The 17766-nt window shown below is 37.3% G+C and overlaps 3 protein-coding genes across 4 annotated transcripts; 1 reads left to right on the top strand and 2 right to left on the bottom strand.

Moving 5' to 3' along the window:
- Window positions 1–271: 271 nt before the first annotated feature.
- SDG20 (SET domain protein 20) lies at window positions 272–2872 on the top strand. The gene is made up of 2 exons (XM_068485757.2): window positions 272–999; window positions 2156–2872. Exons 1-2 carry the CDS (start codon window positions 354–356, stop codon window positions 2542–2544), a joined length of 1035 nt encoding a protein of 344 aa, XP_068341858.2. The 5' UTR covers window positions 272–353; the 3' UTR covers window positions 2545–2872.
- Window positions 2873–3577: 705 nt separating this feature from the next.
- Window positions 3578–4958, bottom strand: LBD20 (LOB domain-containing protein 20). Its single transcript, XM_068485748.2, has 2 exons — window positions 4536–4958; window positions 3578–4104 (listed from the first exon to the last, which is right to left on the bottom strand). Exons 1-2 carry the CDS (start codon window positions 4956–4958, stop codon window positions 3766–3768), a joined length of 762 nt encoding a protein of 253 aa, XP_068341849.2. The 3' UTR covers window positions 3578–3765.
- Window positions 4959–7119: 2161 nt separating this feature from the next.
- LOC137745744 (putative inactive leucine-rich repeat receptor-like protein kinase At3g03770) lies at window positions 7120–12016 on the bottom strand. 2 transcript variants are annotated; one of them, XM_068485747.2, is made up of 8 exons: window positions 11446–12016; window positions 9569–11133; window positions 9264–9397; window positions 8857–9097; window positions 8540–8745; window positions 8391–8443; window positions 8086–8197; window positions 7120–7710 (listed from the first exon to the last, which is right to left on the bottom strand). In XM_068485747.2, exons 2-8 carry the CDS (start codon window positions 10899–10901, stop codon window positions 7432–7434), a joined length of 2358 nt encoding a protein of 785 aa, XP_068341848.1. In that variant the 5' UTR covers window positions 10902–11133; window positions 11446–12016; the 3' UTR covers window positions 7120–7431. The 2 variants fall into 2 exon arrangements, with proteins under 2 accessions (XP_068341848.1, XP_088537515.1); XM_088681389.1 differs by lacking the exon at window positions 11446–12016 and adding an exon at window positions 11293–11423.
- Between the last annotated feature and the right edge of the window lie 5750 nt (window positions 12017–17766).

Here is a 17766-nt window from a genome sequence, read left to right on the forward strand (position 1 = left end):
TGGTATTGTTGTGCTTTGAAAAAAAAAAAAAACTGTTTCTATTGTGCTGTGAGAATAAGCAGTTGTGGTAAACTTTTTTGTAAAAGTGCTTTTGAAAAAAAAAAAAAGTATTATAGTGTTTAATAAACTTTTATGTAAAAAAGATGTGAAAAAAAAGCTAATTTTTCAAAACTAAGTTTTATAGCTTTGTGTTTTTTATTTTTTTTCACCAAACCTGTGAAGCCGAATGTTTTTCAAACATAAAAAAAAAACAGTATTTTTTTTAACCACTTTTTTGAGCATCATCTCGTAATCTCGTACCTTGGTACAACTCTTTCTCAAATGTGTTTTTGCTGCAGCTCACAGAAAGCGGGATGCAGCAAAATCAGCCCCCAACCCCGCCATCCAAACGCAACCACTCCCCTTCCCTCCTCTTCCAGTGCTCAGACCTAATCCTCCCATGGCTGACCCCACAAGAACTCGCCACCGTCTCTCTCACCTGCACCGCCCTCCGCGCAATCTCCACCTCCATCACTCTCCGCCGCGCCTCCGACGCCTCCCGATCCCTGGAACCCCATCCGATCCCGTTCCATAACTCCGTCGATCGACACCCGTACGCCTTCTTCACCTACACCCCATCTCAAATCCCTCCTTCCTCTTCCCGATTTCCACTCCGCCAATCCTGGGGTTCCGGTTGCTCCGCGCAGGGACCGAACTCGGTGGGTGAAATTGGCGTCGAAACGTTGCGTTTGGTGGATGAGTCGGGAGAGGGCGCGGCTGGGTGTGATTGCGAGACGTGTGGGGAGGAGGAAGGTGGGTGTCCGTGTTCGGAGTTTGGTGGGTTTGACGGCGTCGTTTCGGAGTGTGGATTGGGTTGTGGGTGTGGGTTGGATTGTGGGAATCGGTTGAGTCAGAGAGGGATTGAGGTGAGGTTGAAGATTGTGAAGGATAGGAGAAAAGGGTGGAGCTTGTATGCTGATCAGTTCATTCCAAAGGGTCGGTTTGTCTGTGAATATGCAGGTATTTTTATAACCCACATTTTAGAATTCTTTTTTCGTTTGATACCAGCGATATTCTACTTTAAACTAATTTAAACTGCGTGGAGCGGGATTTGAATATCTCAATGGCAATTTGTGTTATGTTTAGTATGTGTGCTGATGGTATATGATTGGTGTTTCCGTTGATTTTGAATTGATTGTGGCTAGTAGAAGAAGAAATAATGTTAATGTCTTGAATTATGTGACATGAAGCTCATGATTAGGAAGACTGCTTGAATTGGGTTGGGAAGTTTTGAATTTGGCGCTCTTAGTATTTTCTTGGATATATAGTTATGCATTGTCATAACATCAAATGAATAAAAATCAGAGACGTTATGAATGAATCCTCCAATCTGCATGAGAAGTAAGAGTAATCGTTCTGATGTTCTTTTTTTGGGTGGAAATGTGAATGAGGTAGAGAAGATTGAAGATACAGAAAGATGTTCTTTATAGAGGGACAACTATAGTTTCATTGCTGAAATGGCATTGTTTTGGGTAGGTTGGATTGAAATATATGGTTTACGGTATCAAAACTTCTTTAGAGGTAGATAAGAGAACAGATGATGATATGTCTGATATTTGGAGCTTGCGTTAGAGTGGGGACCAGGACACTTTAGATTTGATCATGTAGTTGGATCATCATACATTTAGGTAAAGCTTTAAGGAAGAGTGAACGTGATGGGAGCGAAATTAAAGTTTATAAAAACAAGATTGAGGAGTGACGTAGGGTACTTTTGGGGATGTGGGGATAGGAAAAAGTGAAGTGCAAGAGTGAATTAAGGAGGCCTTCCTTTTTATTTCTTGCCTGCTCCTTCAGCTGAGGTGTTGGGGACCATGGACTGCTACAACGTTTGAAACTTTGACCATATTGTGGTAATTGTTGTTCATGAATGGCTTTCAGCTGCTGCTGCTCAATCTTCTCCCCTAATATTATAGTTCTTGCCAAAACTCCTATATTAGAATATCTACTTGCATCATAATGATACTTGTTAAGGGCATTCTCAGTTTCCCATGCTTGGTTGATTAACATATTTCTGCAAATAATTTCTTGAATTTTTATATGTGTGTATCCTGCAGGAAGGACTAGATATGTTCCAACACTTTAGATATTGATATCTTTTTATTTTCTGGTGAGAAAGGTGAACTCTTGACAACAAAAGAAGCAAGGTTGCGGCAACAAGTATATGATGAGTTTGCATCAGGTGGTAATTTTTCTCCTGCTCTTTTGGTTGTGAGGGAGCATCTTCCATCCAGAAAGGCGTGTTTAAGATACAATATCGATGCAACAAGAGTTGGAAATGTAGCAAGGTTCATCAACCATTCGTGTGACGGTGGTAACTTATCCACAACACTGATCAGAAGTTCAGGTGCTTTGCTCCCACGCCTTTGCTTTTTTGCTTCAAAAGACATACGAGAAGACGAGGAGCTTACTTTTAGCTATGGTGAAGTTACGCTAAGGTCTAAGGGTTTAAAGTGCTCTTGCGAAAGCTCTTGTTGTCTTGGAATGTTGCCGGCAGAGCAGACTTAGTCGCAGTTTTTGGCTCTATAGTAAGTAATCTGGCAAAGCAACAAATTTTGGTTCAAAACGGAGGAATGTTACGAATTGTTCAGTTGTGCTACTGTAATATATAATGGATGTATTGGAATTCATTGATTTTCTCAATTGGCCTTTAACTATTGTGCATCTGGAGTTGGTTTGTTAAGTTAGAATATATTAGAATAGGAATGTGAATATTGTAATTGATTGTATTTAGGATTTCTTTCCTTAATATGTTTTCTAGATTAATTGTGATTAGGGTTGTATAGCTATATACACTTTCTCCTAGTGAGAGCAATAATATTGAAGCGTTCACGAATTCTAATTTGGTATCAGAGCTTAGTTTGTAGTTCCAATAGTGATAAGAATTTTTGGCCCGCCTTTCGTGCCACTGATGCTCCTGAAGGCCAAGAAACCTAATCGACCTCCTCTGATCATTGTGGACAACCTGGCCTTTCCAATCAAATCTCGTTGCTATGAGATTGTGGGTTATCCAGGATGGTGGGATCATAGCAAGGATCCCAGAAAATGAAGTTCAAGTCCTCAACCAAACTGAAGCCGCTGGTGCTGTTGAGGAACCTCCGAATAATGTCGATTAAGCCTCTGTTTTGGAAGCCATAACATGTAATGTTGGTAAGACATCTCCGAATTTTGCACTTGTTTCAAATAATACATGGATAATTGATTCTGGTGCTACATGTCATATAACTTTCGATTCTATACGGGCCCACAAGTTGACCTTCTAATCCTTCGTCAAATTGATGACTTGGCAGCCATGAAACTTGTTTATGGGTTGATGCGGAAGCAATATTTGCACCACATGAACCTAAACTAGTTATCATGAAGCTTGGACTTCTCCCAAATTGGAAACCAGAAAGGGGTTCAACATTTACTATGTCATCAATCTAATGGAGATTCAGATGGTCAAATATGGACAAGCATAAATTCATATGACTTCAAAATCTCATAGTGCAATGTGAAAAAATAAAATACCGTGATCGTTTAAAATAAGTGGGAGAGTGTGAAATGTAACTATCCCAAAATTTTACCCATGCACACGTATTAGCGATTGGTGAAAAAAAAAAAGAGTAGTTTAATGATAACAAACGATATATATAGATGATAGCAAGCAAAATTTGAAGAGTATTGTATGGATAGTTATAGAAAGTTGTGTAGATGGAGAAATAAGGAGAAGCAGCAGAAAATTCTAAATCAATAGCGATCATTGGCGAACAAGAGTGGAACTCGACTCTCTTCCTCATCATCTTCATCATCTCGGGATGGCCTCGAAAGCTGAAGAGGCTCCATGAAGCTCTGGGAAGACGGGGCCGCCTCGATGTCGAAATTTGAGGTGAAGCTGTTCCTGTTGATGAGGTTAGTGGTGGCTGAGGAGTTGTTGGAGTAAGCAGGCTGCAACATTAGTGCCATGTTCTGCTGCTGCTGCTCGTGCTGTTGCTGCTGCGAGGTGATTTGGAGAGCGCTTGCAAATGCAAACCTGCTGTTTATCAGCTGAGTTTGCACCATTGCTAGCTCGGCTTGCAAAGATGCAACCTGCACGATATTCATGCCAGAATAGTTAACTATATCACATCAGTTAGTCATACGTACGTTTCAATGAATATATATGTATATTTTTTACTATTTTACTGGTAATTTGCATCTTAACTGAAGCCTTTCGGATATGACATCATCTTCATGAACGTTAAAGTATATTTGTTTTGCATCGATACTTGATCATTGTATGATAAATCTCGGGTGCAAGAGTAAATGCAATTTATCGACTATATATACAATATTTTGATGTCAATAAAAAGATGTACAAAAGGAGGTAAACTTTAAATGTTGATCATCTTTGCCCTACGAACCTACGAAATTCGTCGGATTTCGTCAGGCAAAATTTCATAGGCCAAGGCTAAAATTTCTGATAGTGCGTGTAGAGATAATGGATGAATGAACATTGTTAGTATATGATTTAATGAAACCTGTTGTTGCAAAGCAAGTATGGTGGAGACGCAACCATAAACGGGGTCGGAGAGCCTAGCTTGAGCCTCGTAGGAAATGGTAACGACAGCGTCATGCCGGCGGTTCAAGGGAATGTGCAACAAAAGCTTCGAGACATTACTCGCCCCAAACACCTTGTGCACCGCCGCAAAGCGTGCAGCTCCTTGGTCTGAACCGAAATGTGGTGCGAATATGCACCCGCTTATGCACTTCCTCCTCAAAAACTTGCACGCCCCACATGGAGCTGCACCACCACCACCACCAGAACCTACTGCATTACTATTTATTGCTGTCGTTCCCATTGCCGCCTCCATGGAAGCACGCTTGCCTCCCCCTCCACTGGATGTGCCCTTCCTTCGGCCTTCAGACGTATCATGGTCTCCTTGTACTGGCTGATCAGCCATCAAGCAATGGGAATTATATTGGAAGGACTTGCTAGTTAACAAGATGGGCTATATAGGAAGGTAAAAATTAAGGATAATTTAATTAATTAGAGAGGGAGCAAAAGAGAAGGGTGGCGAGTTTGGTGCTTATAAGGAAACTGCCGGAGCTAGCAGTGCACGTTTGTCTCGTGAAATAGTTGGCAAGCTGAATGTGCTAAGCCTTTCTTTTAATTTCTTTCTTAGAGAGAGAGAGAGAGAGAAACGTTATGGTTGGTGATGAATATTGAGCGAGTGAGTGAAATGTGAGTATGGTAGCTGCATGGTGTGTGTGAGGCGCACGTGCAAAGGCCAAGGGAGTAATTTTATGGTATACTCAGAATATGGTCTTGTGACATTGTTATATATTTAACTCAATGTATAACACGTGAATTTGCTTTATTTTGTTTTTTTTTTATTAATATAGTTTGAGTGGAACATATATATCTATTTTGTCACTTTTATTATAACACGTAAAATGATATACCATATGCGGATGATGCTTTATTGTAGTGACAGAAAATAATTATGTCTATGCATCTTGGTGTGGGCTCGAGATCCACTATTTTTTCTTTTCCTTAACAACTAATTATTTAACTAATTAAAGTTGTCGATCTATTTAAAAAAAAAAATATATATATATATATATATATACACACACACACACTATATGTAGTATGTGTTTATGCACTGATAAAAATTTCTTATTAAAGAGGGGTCGGGGTTTTATAATTAATTAACGTTTTAATTAAAATAATTTTATGAGAAGTAGTTTTATTAATTTATACTATTATTGGTGTTAGTTTTAAGTATAGTACTACATAAAAAAGCAAATGATACTTGAATGGAACTTGTAGAAGGTTGTCTTGGATCGATCATGGCAGGCAGCTGGCATAAGATTTGTATTGCCCGTGGCGTGTGGAATGGGGAAAACCTCAAAGTGCATGGGTGCACATGTCAAGCATAATCTTTTACCTTAGTTAACAGAGAACAGAATATTTATGTTTTAATAAAGAAAACATGCACACATTTTACCGTGGTGGCAGATTGTCTATTTTCAAACGACTAATTATCTAATTCATTAACATTATCGTTTTTCATAAAATAAGAAAAAACGTAGAAATATGTTGAAAATATATACATAAAATATGTAACACTGCCCTCTTTAAGTATTTGGTGATCAAAAACGAAAAGTTAAAATATGACCACTTTTGACACTTTTTTTTTAAATGAAAAAAATTACAATTTTATTTCTCATAGATGCATTTTTTTTGCTTAATAGAATTTATATTTACACTAAAATAGATTTAATATAAAGAGAAAAAAAAGTACAAACTTAGAAGGGAGAATGAGAGAAGGATACATGGGAAAAGGTTGTGAACGTTTGCTCATTATAGTAGGATGAATGCTCTTAACAACTAACTGTGCTACAGGTTATTGCTCCATATTGTCATATCCCGGTCCGGGGTGGATCACTTTTCGGGCCCATTTCACCACCGTAGCACGATATTGTTTGCTTTGGGCTCCGACCACACCCTCACGGTTTTGTTTCTGGGAACTCACATGAGAACTTCCCAATAGGTTACCCATCCTGGGAATGAGCTCGCGCGCTACTCGCTTAACTTCGGAGTTCCCATATAACCCGAAGCCAGTGAGCTCCCAAAAGGTCTTGTGCTAGGTAAAAATGAGAATATACATATAACGCTCACTTCCCTAGACGATGTGGGATGTTACAATATGGTATAATTAAATAATAAGAATAATATTAGGCACACCAAATAATGTGGTACCAATTAAATTTATACTTTATTTAAGTTGGAATTGGATTAATAGTTATAATAAAAATTTATAGGGTATAGAATATGTGATATTATCTGGTGCATAAATTTAGTGCACGAATTTGACGTATGTATAGCACTACCGAAATAATAATAGTTTTAACTTTTTTTATAGAGCAAGTAGCTTGTAACTCAATTAGTTAAGAACATTCACTCTTGCACTTGAGATTTAGTTCAAATCTCAACTCATTAAAAATTTTCTTTTGTCAAAAAGAAAACTATCTGTTTTACGGTTGAAGCTTCAAAGAAAATGTTGCATGAATCTTGTCGCATCCCTCGGTCAGCGACGACTGGAAAAGAATCGAAGCTGGCTGGGTGAAAGATTGGCTGTATGTCAAAACGTCCAGTACAAATGTAATAAGATGTATGTACATATAGACAGTCAAAAGTGATTATTTACACTCCTTAATTTACAGTAGTGACTTGAAAACCAAGAAATCTCTGAACTGCTTCAGAACATAGATCACTGGCCGGCAAGGCAGTTTCGCCATCAATTGATCCTTTTTTAAGGTTTTCAGTAACCTACGATGAGCAATGTAACATCTTTCATGGCGGAAGTCATCATCTCTGTGTAGCTAGCCGTGGTATGAATTCTCAAGCATTAAAAAAACTCCGGTAACTCACAACTTAAAGGCAAGGCGTGGAGGTTTTGGAGATGAAACCGGAGAGCCCTCACTGCTCTGGGATTCTCCTCCTTGCCATGCATCCTGAACTTGTTCAGCATACTGCAAGTTCCACAGAACATCCTCAATAGAAGGCCTATCTGCTGGATCCTCGCGCAGACACCGAACACAAACTTCCATCATTGTCTTCACCGACAGATCCAAGCACGTCTGCTTAATCCGTGAATCAACTACGCTTCTTCGAGCTGCATCATCAGCTGTAAGGGCCACTTGTAGCTGCATCATCAACGAATGTATATAAATTAACCACTTATTTTCCATATTAGTATATTACCCTGGCAAAGACAAAAAGAAGAATTATTTTCAGAAATAGCTGTAAGTTTGAGTGTAACGTGTAAGAAATTTTGTTTGTAATCTATCATCTTGGTTTAGTAAATTTTCCACTCTTGATCCTCGAACGAAGGCCAATAAAACAATTGTTTGTGTTTTCTCTTGTTGTGAAGTTAGCCAACACTTCTTCCATGAAAGGTCGAAAATCAGAAGGTCTCCAAGAGCCTTGCAGGTGGCATGGGAGATATTGACAGATTTTGTTTCCTCAAAAATTAAAATGAAGCTTTCGAAGAAAATATAAGAAAAGAAAGTTTCTTTTACCTGATCTTCTAAATCCTCGATTTGAGCCTCAGACTTAACCGGTCTCCCCTTGATCAGTTCCAGCAATATTACTCCAAAGTCACGAACATCAGTCCTACCGTCATGTTTCTTCCTGTCAACCAACATAGCACAATGGTTACAAGCAATACTGTGAAGGTAGCGAGCAGTGAAAAGGTGTCGACAAGAGCAAAGGCGTGCTAAGATTAACATCATAAGTAATAGAATTAAGAAGTTCCTATGAATGGTGCACTAAAGTGTTTTAGTATACATGCAACTTAAAGTGATTGAAATTTTTCACTGCGGACCTTGCACTGGTACTAGAAGTTATGGATCCACTCGAAGAGACTCCATGACCACCCTGCAAGGAGAAGCGTAGCTAAAAACCGGTGCATAATGATTTGCCTCGAGAATTGAATTGACAACCCCAGTAAGTTAATTACAACATAATCTTTACCTGTTCCATATTTTCTTCTAACAGAGGAAGGTTGTAACTGCTAATTTTCGCACCAAAATTCTGATCCAGTAAAATGTCTGTTATTTTAAGATTACTTGAATATACACCAGGCATGATCCCTGTGTGCAAAAACTGAATGCCCTTCGCTATGCCAATTGCAGCTGCTATGCGTTGTGTCCACGCGAGCAATCGTCTGGGATGTCCCTCTTCCGGAAAAGAAAAAACAGAACGAAAAATTCCAGATAAATGTGTGAAATCAAAAGAAAAAAACATGGTCATGGTTGGGAAATTCAATAAACTATTTCACGATGAATTACCAGATATCCAGCTCCGGAGTGTGCCATATGGTACATATTCGAAAACAAGAAATATTCTGCTGACGCTCGAATCATCCCAGTAACACTCAAAGCAGTGTCCAAGTGCGCTGACCAAATGGCGATGCCGTAGTTTCATAATTAGCTCTATGTGGTGCATGAAACTTTGAGTGCTGTGACTTCCTTTCATTTTCAAGCATCTGATGGCAACAAAAGAACCATCCTTCAACTGGCCTCTGTACATCTGAGATCACAAAAGGGACGAAAACACCAGGTAACGACCATTTATTTAAGCTCGCAAGAAATTCTATGATGCAATGCATAGTTAATCACACAAAACTGCATTCAAAAGCATCCACAAAAGCTCATCAATAAATACCACATGAAAGTAAGAGGTTTATGTTATGTACCTGTCCATGTGAGCCTTCACCCATGAAAGTAGACGTATCAAAGTTATGTGTAGCGTCCACAACTTCCTCGAGTGAAAAGGTTCGATAACTTGGAAGGCCAAGCGCTCCTATCTTCATTGTTTGAGATATATATCCTTTTGGTATAAGCAGAAGATCATATTATCAGACATTTTGAGTACACCGGACAAATTGGCCAATCAGCATCCAGTATTTATGTTTTTCCTGTCTCATCGTTTATTTTTGCATGTATGTGTGTGTGTGAGCATGTGTGAGAGCGAGAGACTGAGAGAGATATGAGAACTTACTTGCATCTGATAGTAACTTTGAGGTATATCCACTTGATCCATTCTCTGTTATTGATCTTGGTGGAGATTTCTTCAATGTCTTGTTGGTATTAATTCTTCTATATACAAGGAAAATTAGACCGACAAGTAGAACACCTCCGAAAATCCCTCCAATTATACCTACGGCAAGGGCTGCTTTGGAGGCTTTCTTTCGGTTGCTTTGGTCAGGTACGATTCCAACAGCTAACGCCTCATTGCGGCAAAATGGAACCGGATGTTGATTTTGATTACTAGTAGCTAAACAATTACTTGCATACAGGACATCCCTGTCCTTAGAATCCGACTCAAGACACTTAGGTAAGCTTCCGGTCAAAAGATTCGAGGACAAATCCACAGCTTTAAGTTCAGCATTGCAAGGCAAATTTTCAAAAAGCAGTCCTGTAAACTTGTTTCCCGAAAAATTAAGATAAGTAATCGAAGGTAGAGATAGCAGCAACGGAGGAAATGGCCCCATGAACACGTTGGAAGAAACGTCTAGACATTGTAGCTGATAATAGGAGCTCAATTCAGCAGGGATGGAGGACCTAAATTTGTTCTTTCTCAGTACAAGGGTGACCAACTTCTTCCCAAGTTTCGGAAACTGAGGTCCAAAAGCATTATCTCCCACTTCAAGAACTTGAAGGTTTGTCAAACGACTAAAATCGGGCAGTTCCCCATGGAAATGGTTTTGAGAAAGCCCGAGAACTCTAAGATTTTTCAAATCACTCAATGAACTCGGCAAGGACGAATTGAACGAGTTCTTCTTCAAACTCAAAACAGACAAAACTGGAAGTGAACTCAGCCCTTCTGGAAGCGGTCCAGAAAACATGTTGTCATCGAGTACAAGCGTCTGGAGGCTTGTTAGAGAGGAAAGCTCTGGAGGGATGGTGCCATACAAGAAATTTGAAGTCACATTAAGTATTTCGAGTGATGATAAACGTGCGATTTTACCCGGCAAGGTTCCCCATAGACCAACAGAAACCAATGTGAGGACTTTCAACCTCGGAAGCTTAGCCAGAGTTGTTACAAAGGAATCGATCGAAAAGTTTTGAGGCAACAAAGGAGCAGGTTTTTGGCCGATTATATGCAGCTGGGTTATGTTTCCTTCGTAGCATGAGACCGTAAAAGCAGTTTTCACTTCAAAGTTGCAAAAATCTGTGTTGTTATTCAAGCTTTTCAGAACGGGAAAGTTTATGAGTCGCGTAATTCTCAAAAGGGTCTGAGCTTCGGAGGATTGAAGTTGTTGGGAATGACGAACTGAAGATAGAATGATAGCAAGAACCAAAGGCAGAAAAGAGAGAGAGAGTTTTGCCATAGCAGTTCCAGTTAATACATTCAGCTTCCCAAAACCATATACGGAAGCCCTATAAGCCAACAAGGCTCCCCGCTTTGCAGGGTCGGAACACAAGTTTATTCAGGAATCAAGAAGGTTACCTTAGCTCAGTGGATTGAAGATTGAACAAATAGCTCAATGTGACTTGAGATCCAAACAAATCCACGAAAATAATGATGGTTACAAATCCACAAGCTTTTGCTTTGCCAAATCCCTGTGAAAGCAAATTAACAAGAGAGATATGTCAAACATCTTAGAGAGACGGGTCATTGATCTACTGGCTACTACTAACCACACCGATTGAGGATTTCATTGGTTATAATTAACTAATCAAATAATTGTGACTTCAACTTCAAATGAAGTAAATATTCACCAAAAACTGCTCCAAAAAACACGGGAATCCCCTCAAACAAAAGAATTTCCAAACTTTTAAACTACATAAACATAAAGTATCTGATCAAACTGCAACAAATTTAAACAAAACCAACAAATAAATAAATAAATAAATAAACAAACAAACACTGACCTGCCTATTGCTTCAGCAAATCCCAAAGTTTTGTGAACCACCCATTGAAAATCTTAGTGACTGACACAGAAAAGAGATGGATATTTCTTCTTTTCTTCCTTCTTCTCCACAAGAAGGTTTGTAGTTTGCTTTCTGGTTTGTAGTTTGCATACCACAACAAGACAATCTAGTGACAAGTGACAACTTGAAACTGACATTTTATATTTATATTTATTTTACTTATTTTTCTGTGTTTTATTTTTGTTATTCTGGAATATTTCTCTAGTGCTTTTTGGAAAAGTAAACTCAAAAAGGGCAGCCATGCTTGGACTGCAACTGAAAGCAAAAGCAAAAAACAGAAGAGAAGGGTCAGGAAGCTCTATTTCACTGTGACTGTCTGTGAGTGGAAGAAATTGTCGAAGAATATAATATAAGAACCTCGTCGAAAAGTAAACAAAATTAAATATAACTTGTATTGTGCAGTTTTACCCAGCTTTGAGCTTGGTAATGCGAAGCATGTTTTTTTTTTTTTTTTTGAATATTATCGTTAAGTTGTAATTAATTTGCAACTGACAGAATTTGAACTTCTGTCGTTACAAAAGATGTTATTCTTTTCTCCTATTATAGAGCCATCTGCACTGTTAAGCATGTTAGACGACAGTATTGAAGTGACAAGTAGTAGACTGTAAACCCGTCTCTGACATAAATCAACTTGCTAATTATATTCTCTGAATTCCAGATTGATTTCGAAAAATTAAAATTTATTTAAATTGGAAATAGTAAAAAAAAAAAAAAAAAAAAAAAAAAAGGTAGCCATGCTTTTGCTTTCTGAGTGTGGTGGTGTGGTGGTGTGGTGATGTGGTGATGTGGTACTGGTAAGCTTTGGCTTTTCATCCACTCGTCTTTGTATGGTGTAGCCGTGGCCCACTCTCTCCACATAATCTGTTGCTTTTCGCGGCTTTATCAGTCGTTCTTCTATCTCTTCTGCTAACCGTCAACTCTCTTGAGTGTCCTTCATTTGTATTTTGCCCCAAACAAAAATTGTTACACACGTTTTATAATTAGTGGTGAGAAATTCTACAACAGTAGTCACAAAACCTACTACTTTTTGTGGAGTTTTTCGTGTAACATAAGTTTCTTAAAATTTATATCGAACATTGCAGAAATATTTTGATCTACGGAATTTTATTCTGGGTACATTGTGTTTTAAAAAAAATAAAAAAAATTGTGTAACGACAATATAAAATATGAGCTTCTCAGAAGGTTTGATTGATTTTGTGAATATCTACAAAAACATTATTCTAAAAATACATGAGCTACTTACAATGTTTAATTTTGATTTTGTGAATCTCTACAAAAATACTCACAAAACGTAACCTTGTTAAAATTCTTTCAGAATACTCTTAAGAAAGTTATGGCTTTGAAAATCTATTATGGATCCCTCTAATACACATAGTTATCTCTCTCTTTTTTATTACAAACACTAGCGTTATTGGATTAAATTATTAAATATTAAGAAAAAAAGAGATCGGTAGGAATCGAACCTGTCCCAAGTACATTATTACTTTCCACCACTTAAGGTAAAGTGCTATCTTATTTTATTATATATGCACTTGCTCCTTTTCAGATTTTATCTAGAAAAATTTGTTTATTTTTTTTTAAGATTTTACAAACCTTCATTTTATGTCAAATTTGATTATCTTGTCACGATTTTCTTCCATTTGTTGCAACGTCTCTCTCATAGTTTATTAGAACAACATGAAATGCACCAAGATTTCCTTAAAATAATTTAGAAATTATTGTCCCTAGCTCAAGAAAGTGTGCGACATCACATCAGGAGGCCAATGGAGGTCAATAAGGAAATGCATTTTCCAATATTGTGTTTGTTGGGACACAACTGGAGCCCTTAGGGTTTGAAAGACCCACTTACTTAAAGTGGAAGAATCAATCAACATGGAATTGAGAGCCTTTTAACTTCACATAAAAGTTGAGAGTTTCCTTGTAAACCTATCACAGTCACACGTATTCTTATCCATTTTTTCTATGTACAAAATACAAATGATATTGAATGAGGAAGAGTCGAACTCAAGACCTATGTATAAGGATTAATGTTTTTATCTAACTTAAGTATCTTACCATCTTTATCTTGTGTGTAAATTGGCCAAAATGATCAATTTTTTTTTTAAATTTCAATTGTTGAATTGATCATTTTTCACTAGTTGATCACAATATCGTTAATTTTTTTATCGTTATAACAACTTTATCTTTTGTGAAAATTGGCCGAAATGATTATTTTTCAAATTTCAATTGTTGAATTGATCGGTTTTCAATAGTTGATCACAATATTGTCATATCATCAATGTTTAATTAATATCGTATATTTGAATCTGATAATTGGTTTATTTTTTGCCATAGCATGAGGTATCCCATACCCTGAATAGTAGACTTAAATCCTAGTGAGGCCTGGAAAGGCTAAAGGAATTTCAGCTCACTCTTGACTACAATCAAATAACACACGTCCTCTTAAAGCTTTCAGCTAGGAAACCACTAGTATTTTTGCTAGCTCCATACCTCAAACCAAGATCAGAGAGCATACTTGATTGAGAATTCTACCGTAATTTCACTGGACCACTTGTTGTGGTTATTCAATAATTTATTAATTTCTCATGAATTTCAGAAGTTCAAACCCATAATCATTGAGAATTCATTATACACTCCAAGATTTTTAATTTTCAATGGACATCGTTATTTCATAGGACAAATGAAGATGGATTTTGCGGGTGATTAGATATGATATGCTTTATTAAAGGTATAGCCCCCCTGGAACAGGAGATCCACCTAGGTCATATTCCCTTTTCACTTGACTTAGGACTCCTCTAGTGCTATTTCAGTCGAGAAATTTTTATATTCGGCCGGCCGGACGAACACACCCATCCGACCAACACACATAAAACTCCACCTATCTCACCTCCTGCATTCTTAGGTCCAACCTACCCCTAATTTGTGTCTTGAAGCCGTATGGGCCTGGTTGGTGGGCTGGTTGGAATAGGTTGTGAACAATTAGAATAAGCTTGAATCTAATTCCTTATTTGTTGTGTCAAAATATGAGATGGACAAGATCAGGCATGATGAATTATGAATCCACAATAGAGTAGTTATCCAACCTATTCTTATGCATGGATTACAAATCATGTCTTACATGTCTCTATCAATCCAATCTTATCCCTACGGCCCAATCTCATACAGTCCACCAAACAGACCCTATATGTCTCACCTCCTGCATTCTCATATCCAATCCACCCCTAATTTGTGTCTTGAAGCCTTGAAGCCATATATGTCTGCCCATAAGCGAGATTCTCTCTCTCAACATTCTGCAATTCATTAGCCAGCTAAAAACTCAACTCGGATCTCATTTAAGTCCTTGAAACACAAATTTTGTCACTTTATTCCCTGAACTGAAACCCAACTTGTGTCTCACTTTGCCTTTACCGTCAAAATTCGTTAACAAATCTATCAAAATTGTTATGTGGCACAAATAAAACCCATTATTGTTGAGATGGGTGTCATAAGATTGAAAATTTAATAAACAAAAACAAATTTAAGTCGAAGTTTTCCTATCCAAATAAGGAAATAACTCTTAACAAATGTTTTAGGAGTTTTGCCAAGTAATAGTTTTAACAAATTTATTCAGCGGACTTTAACAGTATAAAGGCAAAGTGAAACATGACACAAGTTGAGTTTCAAAAAGTTATATGATAAAATTTGAATACCAAGAAGTTAGTCAGATTCATAAACCATGAGCGCAAAGGTTAACCAAATCCATCCAACTTTTTTTCTCAAAACATGTAAAGTATGGTACATATGAAAGAACAAAATAACTAAAAGGAAGCTCTACAACCATCTTATCTTAATTCAAACACTATACCAAAGAAAAAAAACAGGAGAGATTTCCGTTTAGTGCAGAGCGTGGAGAAGAATATATACTCGAAGGGCATACATCGGGAGTGCTACGAACTCGTCTCACTAAGTACTGGTTTGGTACTGAGATGTTTTTATAAAAAGTGGGTATAAAAAAAAGTTAAACTCAAAAAGGTGTTCGGTAAATACTTAAAAACAGCTTATTTTCACAATTTTGGGTGAAAACTGAAAACGTGAAGCAGCAAAAATGAGCTTATTCTCACAGCACAGCAGAAACAGTATTTTTTTCAAAGCACAGCAATACCAAACCAACCCTAACTTGCGGACCCAAGTACTCAATTATATCCATTTCTGTGTTCTTAGGCATTTCAATCTTTTCCAACCATCCATAACAATTGCGTTTCTCTTCAGTTACTGCTGCTCCTCCATCTGCACCGAAACGTTGGCAAGCGAATAAGATATAGCTTATAAACTTAAACATGCATCAAATTCCAGTAATAAAAGTTTTTAAGTATATCAAGCTCTGCACTTGCTTCACAAGTTTAACATATGGCTGCGAACTACGTTTGAAAGAATGTGAGAATTTGGGATATCTATTGATGCATTTTTTCTGCGTTAAACGAATTGAGAAATTAGGAGTTCAAATTTCTTCAGTGGTTAGATAGAATGACTGAGGACCATGCCTAAGCAGCAAATGGTCAGGACCGTCAGGTTAAATATTCAGCATGTACTTGTACATTTTAGGACTCGTACATAACTACTACACATAGAGTTTCCTTGTAAACCTATCACAGTCACACATATTCTTATCCATTTTTTGTTTATACAAATAATATTCAACAAGGGAGAGTCGAACTCAATACCTATGTAAAAGGATTAGTGTTTTTAACTAATTTAAGTTTCTTACCATCTTTATCTTGTGTGTAAATTGGACAAAATGATCATTTTATTTTTATTTTTTAATTTCAATTGTTGAATTGATCATTTTTCACTAGTCGATCACAATATTGTCAATTTTTTATTTTATCGTTATAACAACTTTATCTTTTGTGAAAATTGGCCAAAATGATTATTTTTCAAATTTCAATTGTTAAATTGATCAATTTTCAATAGTTGATCACAATATCGTCAAATCTTTAATTGTTATATCATCAATGTTTAATTAATATCTTATATTTGAATCTGATAATTGGTTTATTTTTTGTCGTAGCATGTTGTATCCCATACCCTAAATAGTAGACTTAAATCCTAGTGAGGCCTGGAAAGGCTAAAGGCATTTCAGCTCACTCCTGACCATAGTCAAAAATACGTCCTCCTAAAGCTTTCAGCTAGGAAACCACTTGTATTTTTGCTAACTTCGTACCTCAAATCAAGACCAGAGAGCACACCTAACTGGAAATTCTACCGTAATTTCACTGGACTTCTTGTTGTGGTTATCCAATAATTTATTAATTTCTCAGGAATTTCAGAAGTTCAAACCCATAATCATTGAGAATTCATTATACACTCCAAGATTTTTAATTTTCAATGGACATTGTTCTTTCATAGGACAAATGAAGTGGAATTGGTGGGTGATTAGATATGATATGCTTTATTAAAAGTATAGGCCCCCTGGAACAGGAGATCCACCCAGGTCATGTTCCCTTTTCACTTGATCTAGGACTCCATTCTAGTGCTATTTCAGTCCAGAAGTTTTTATATTCGGCCGGCCTGACGAACACACCCATCCGACCAACACACTTAAAACTCCACCTATCTCACCTCCTGCATTCTCAGGTCCAACACACCCCTAATTTGTGTCTTGAAGCCGTATGGGTCTGGTTGGTGGGTTAGTTGGGATAGGTTGTGAACAATCAGAATGAACTTTAGGCCAATCCCTTATTTATTGTGTAAAAATATGAGATGGACATGACTAGGCATGATGAATTATGAATCTACACAATAAAGTAGTTATCCAACCTATTATTATACATGGATTACAAATTATGTCTTACATGTCTCTGTCAATCCAATCTTATCCCTAAGACCCAATCTCATATAGTCCACCAAACAGACCCCTATATGTCTCACCTCCTACAATCTCAGATCCAACCCACCCCTAATTTGTGTCTTGAAGCCTTGAAGCCATATACGTTTGCCCAGACGCGAGATTCTCTCTCTCAACAATCTACAATTCATTAGCCATGAAAATTCAACTCGGATCTCATTTAACTCCCTGAAACATAAATTTTGTCACTTTATTCCATTAACTGAAACTCAACTCGCGTCTCACTTTGCCTCTATCGTCAAAAGTCGTTAAAAATCCATCAAAATTGTTATGTGGCACAAATGAAACCCATTGTTGCTGAGATGGGTGTCATATGATTGAAAAATTAATAAATAAATAAAAAATTAAGTTGAAGTTTTCTTATCCAAATAAGAAAA

This window comes from Pyrus communis, chromosome 12 (assembly GCF_041283825.1).
Source record: "Pyrus communis isolate YQ-2024b chromosome 12, ASM4128382v1, whole genome shotgun sequence".
NCBI lineage: Eukaryota > Viridiplantae > Streptophyta > Magnoliopsida > Rosales > Rosaceae > Pyrus > Pyrus communis.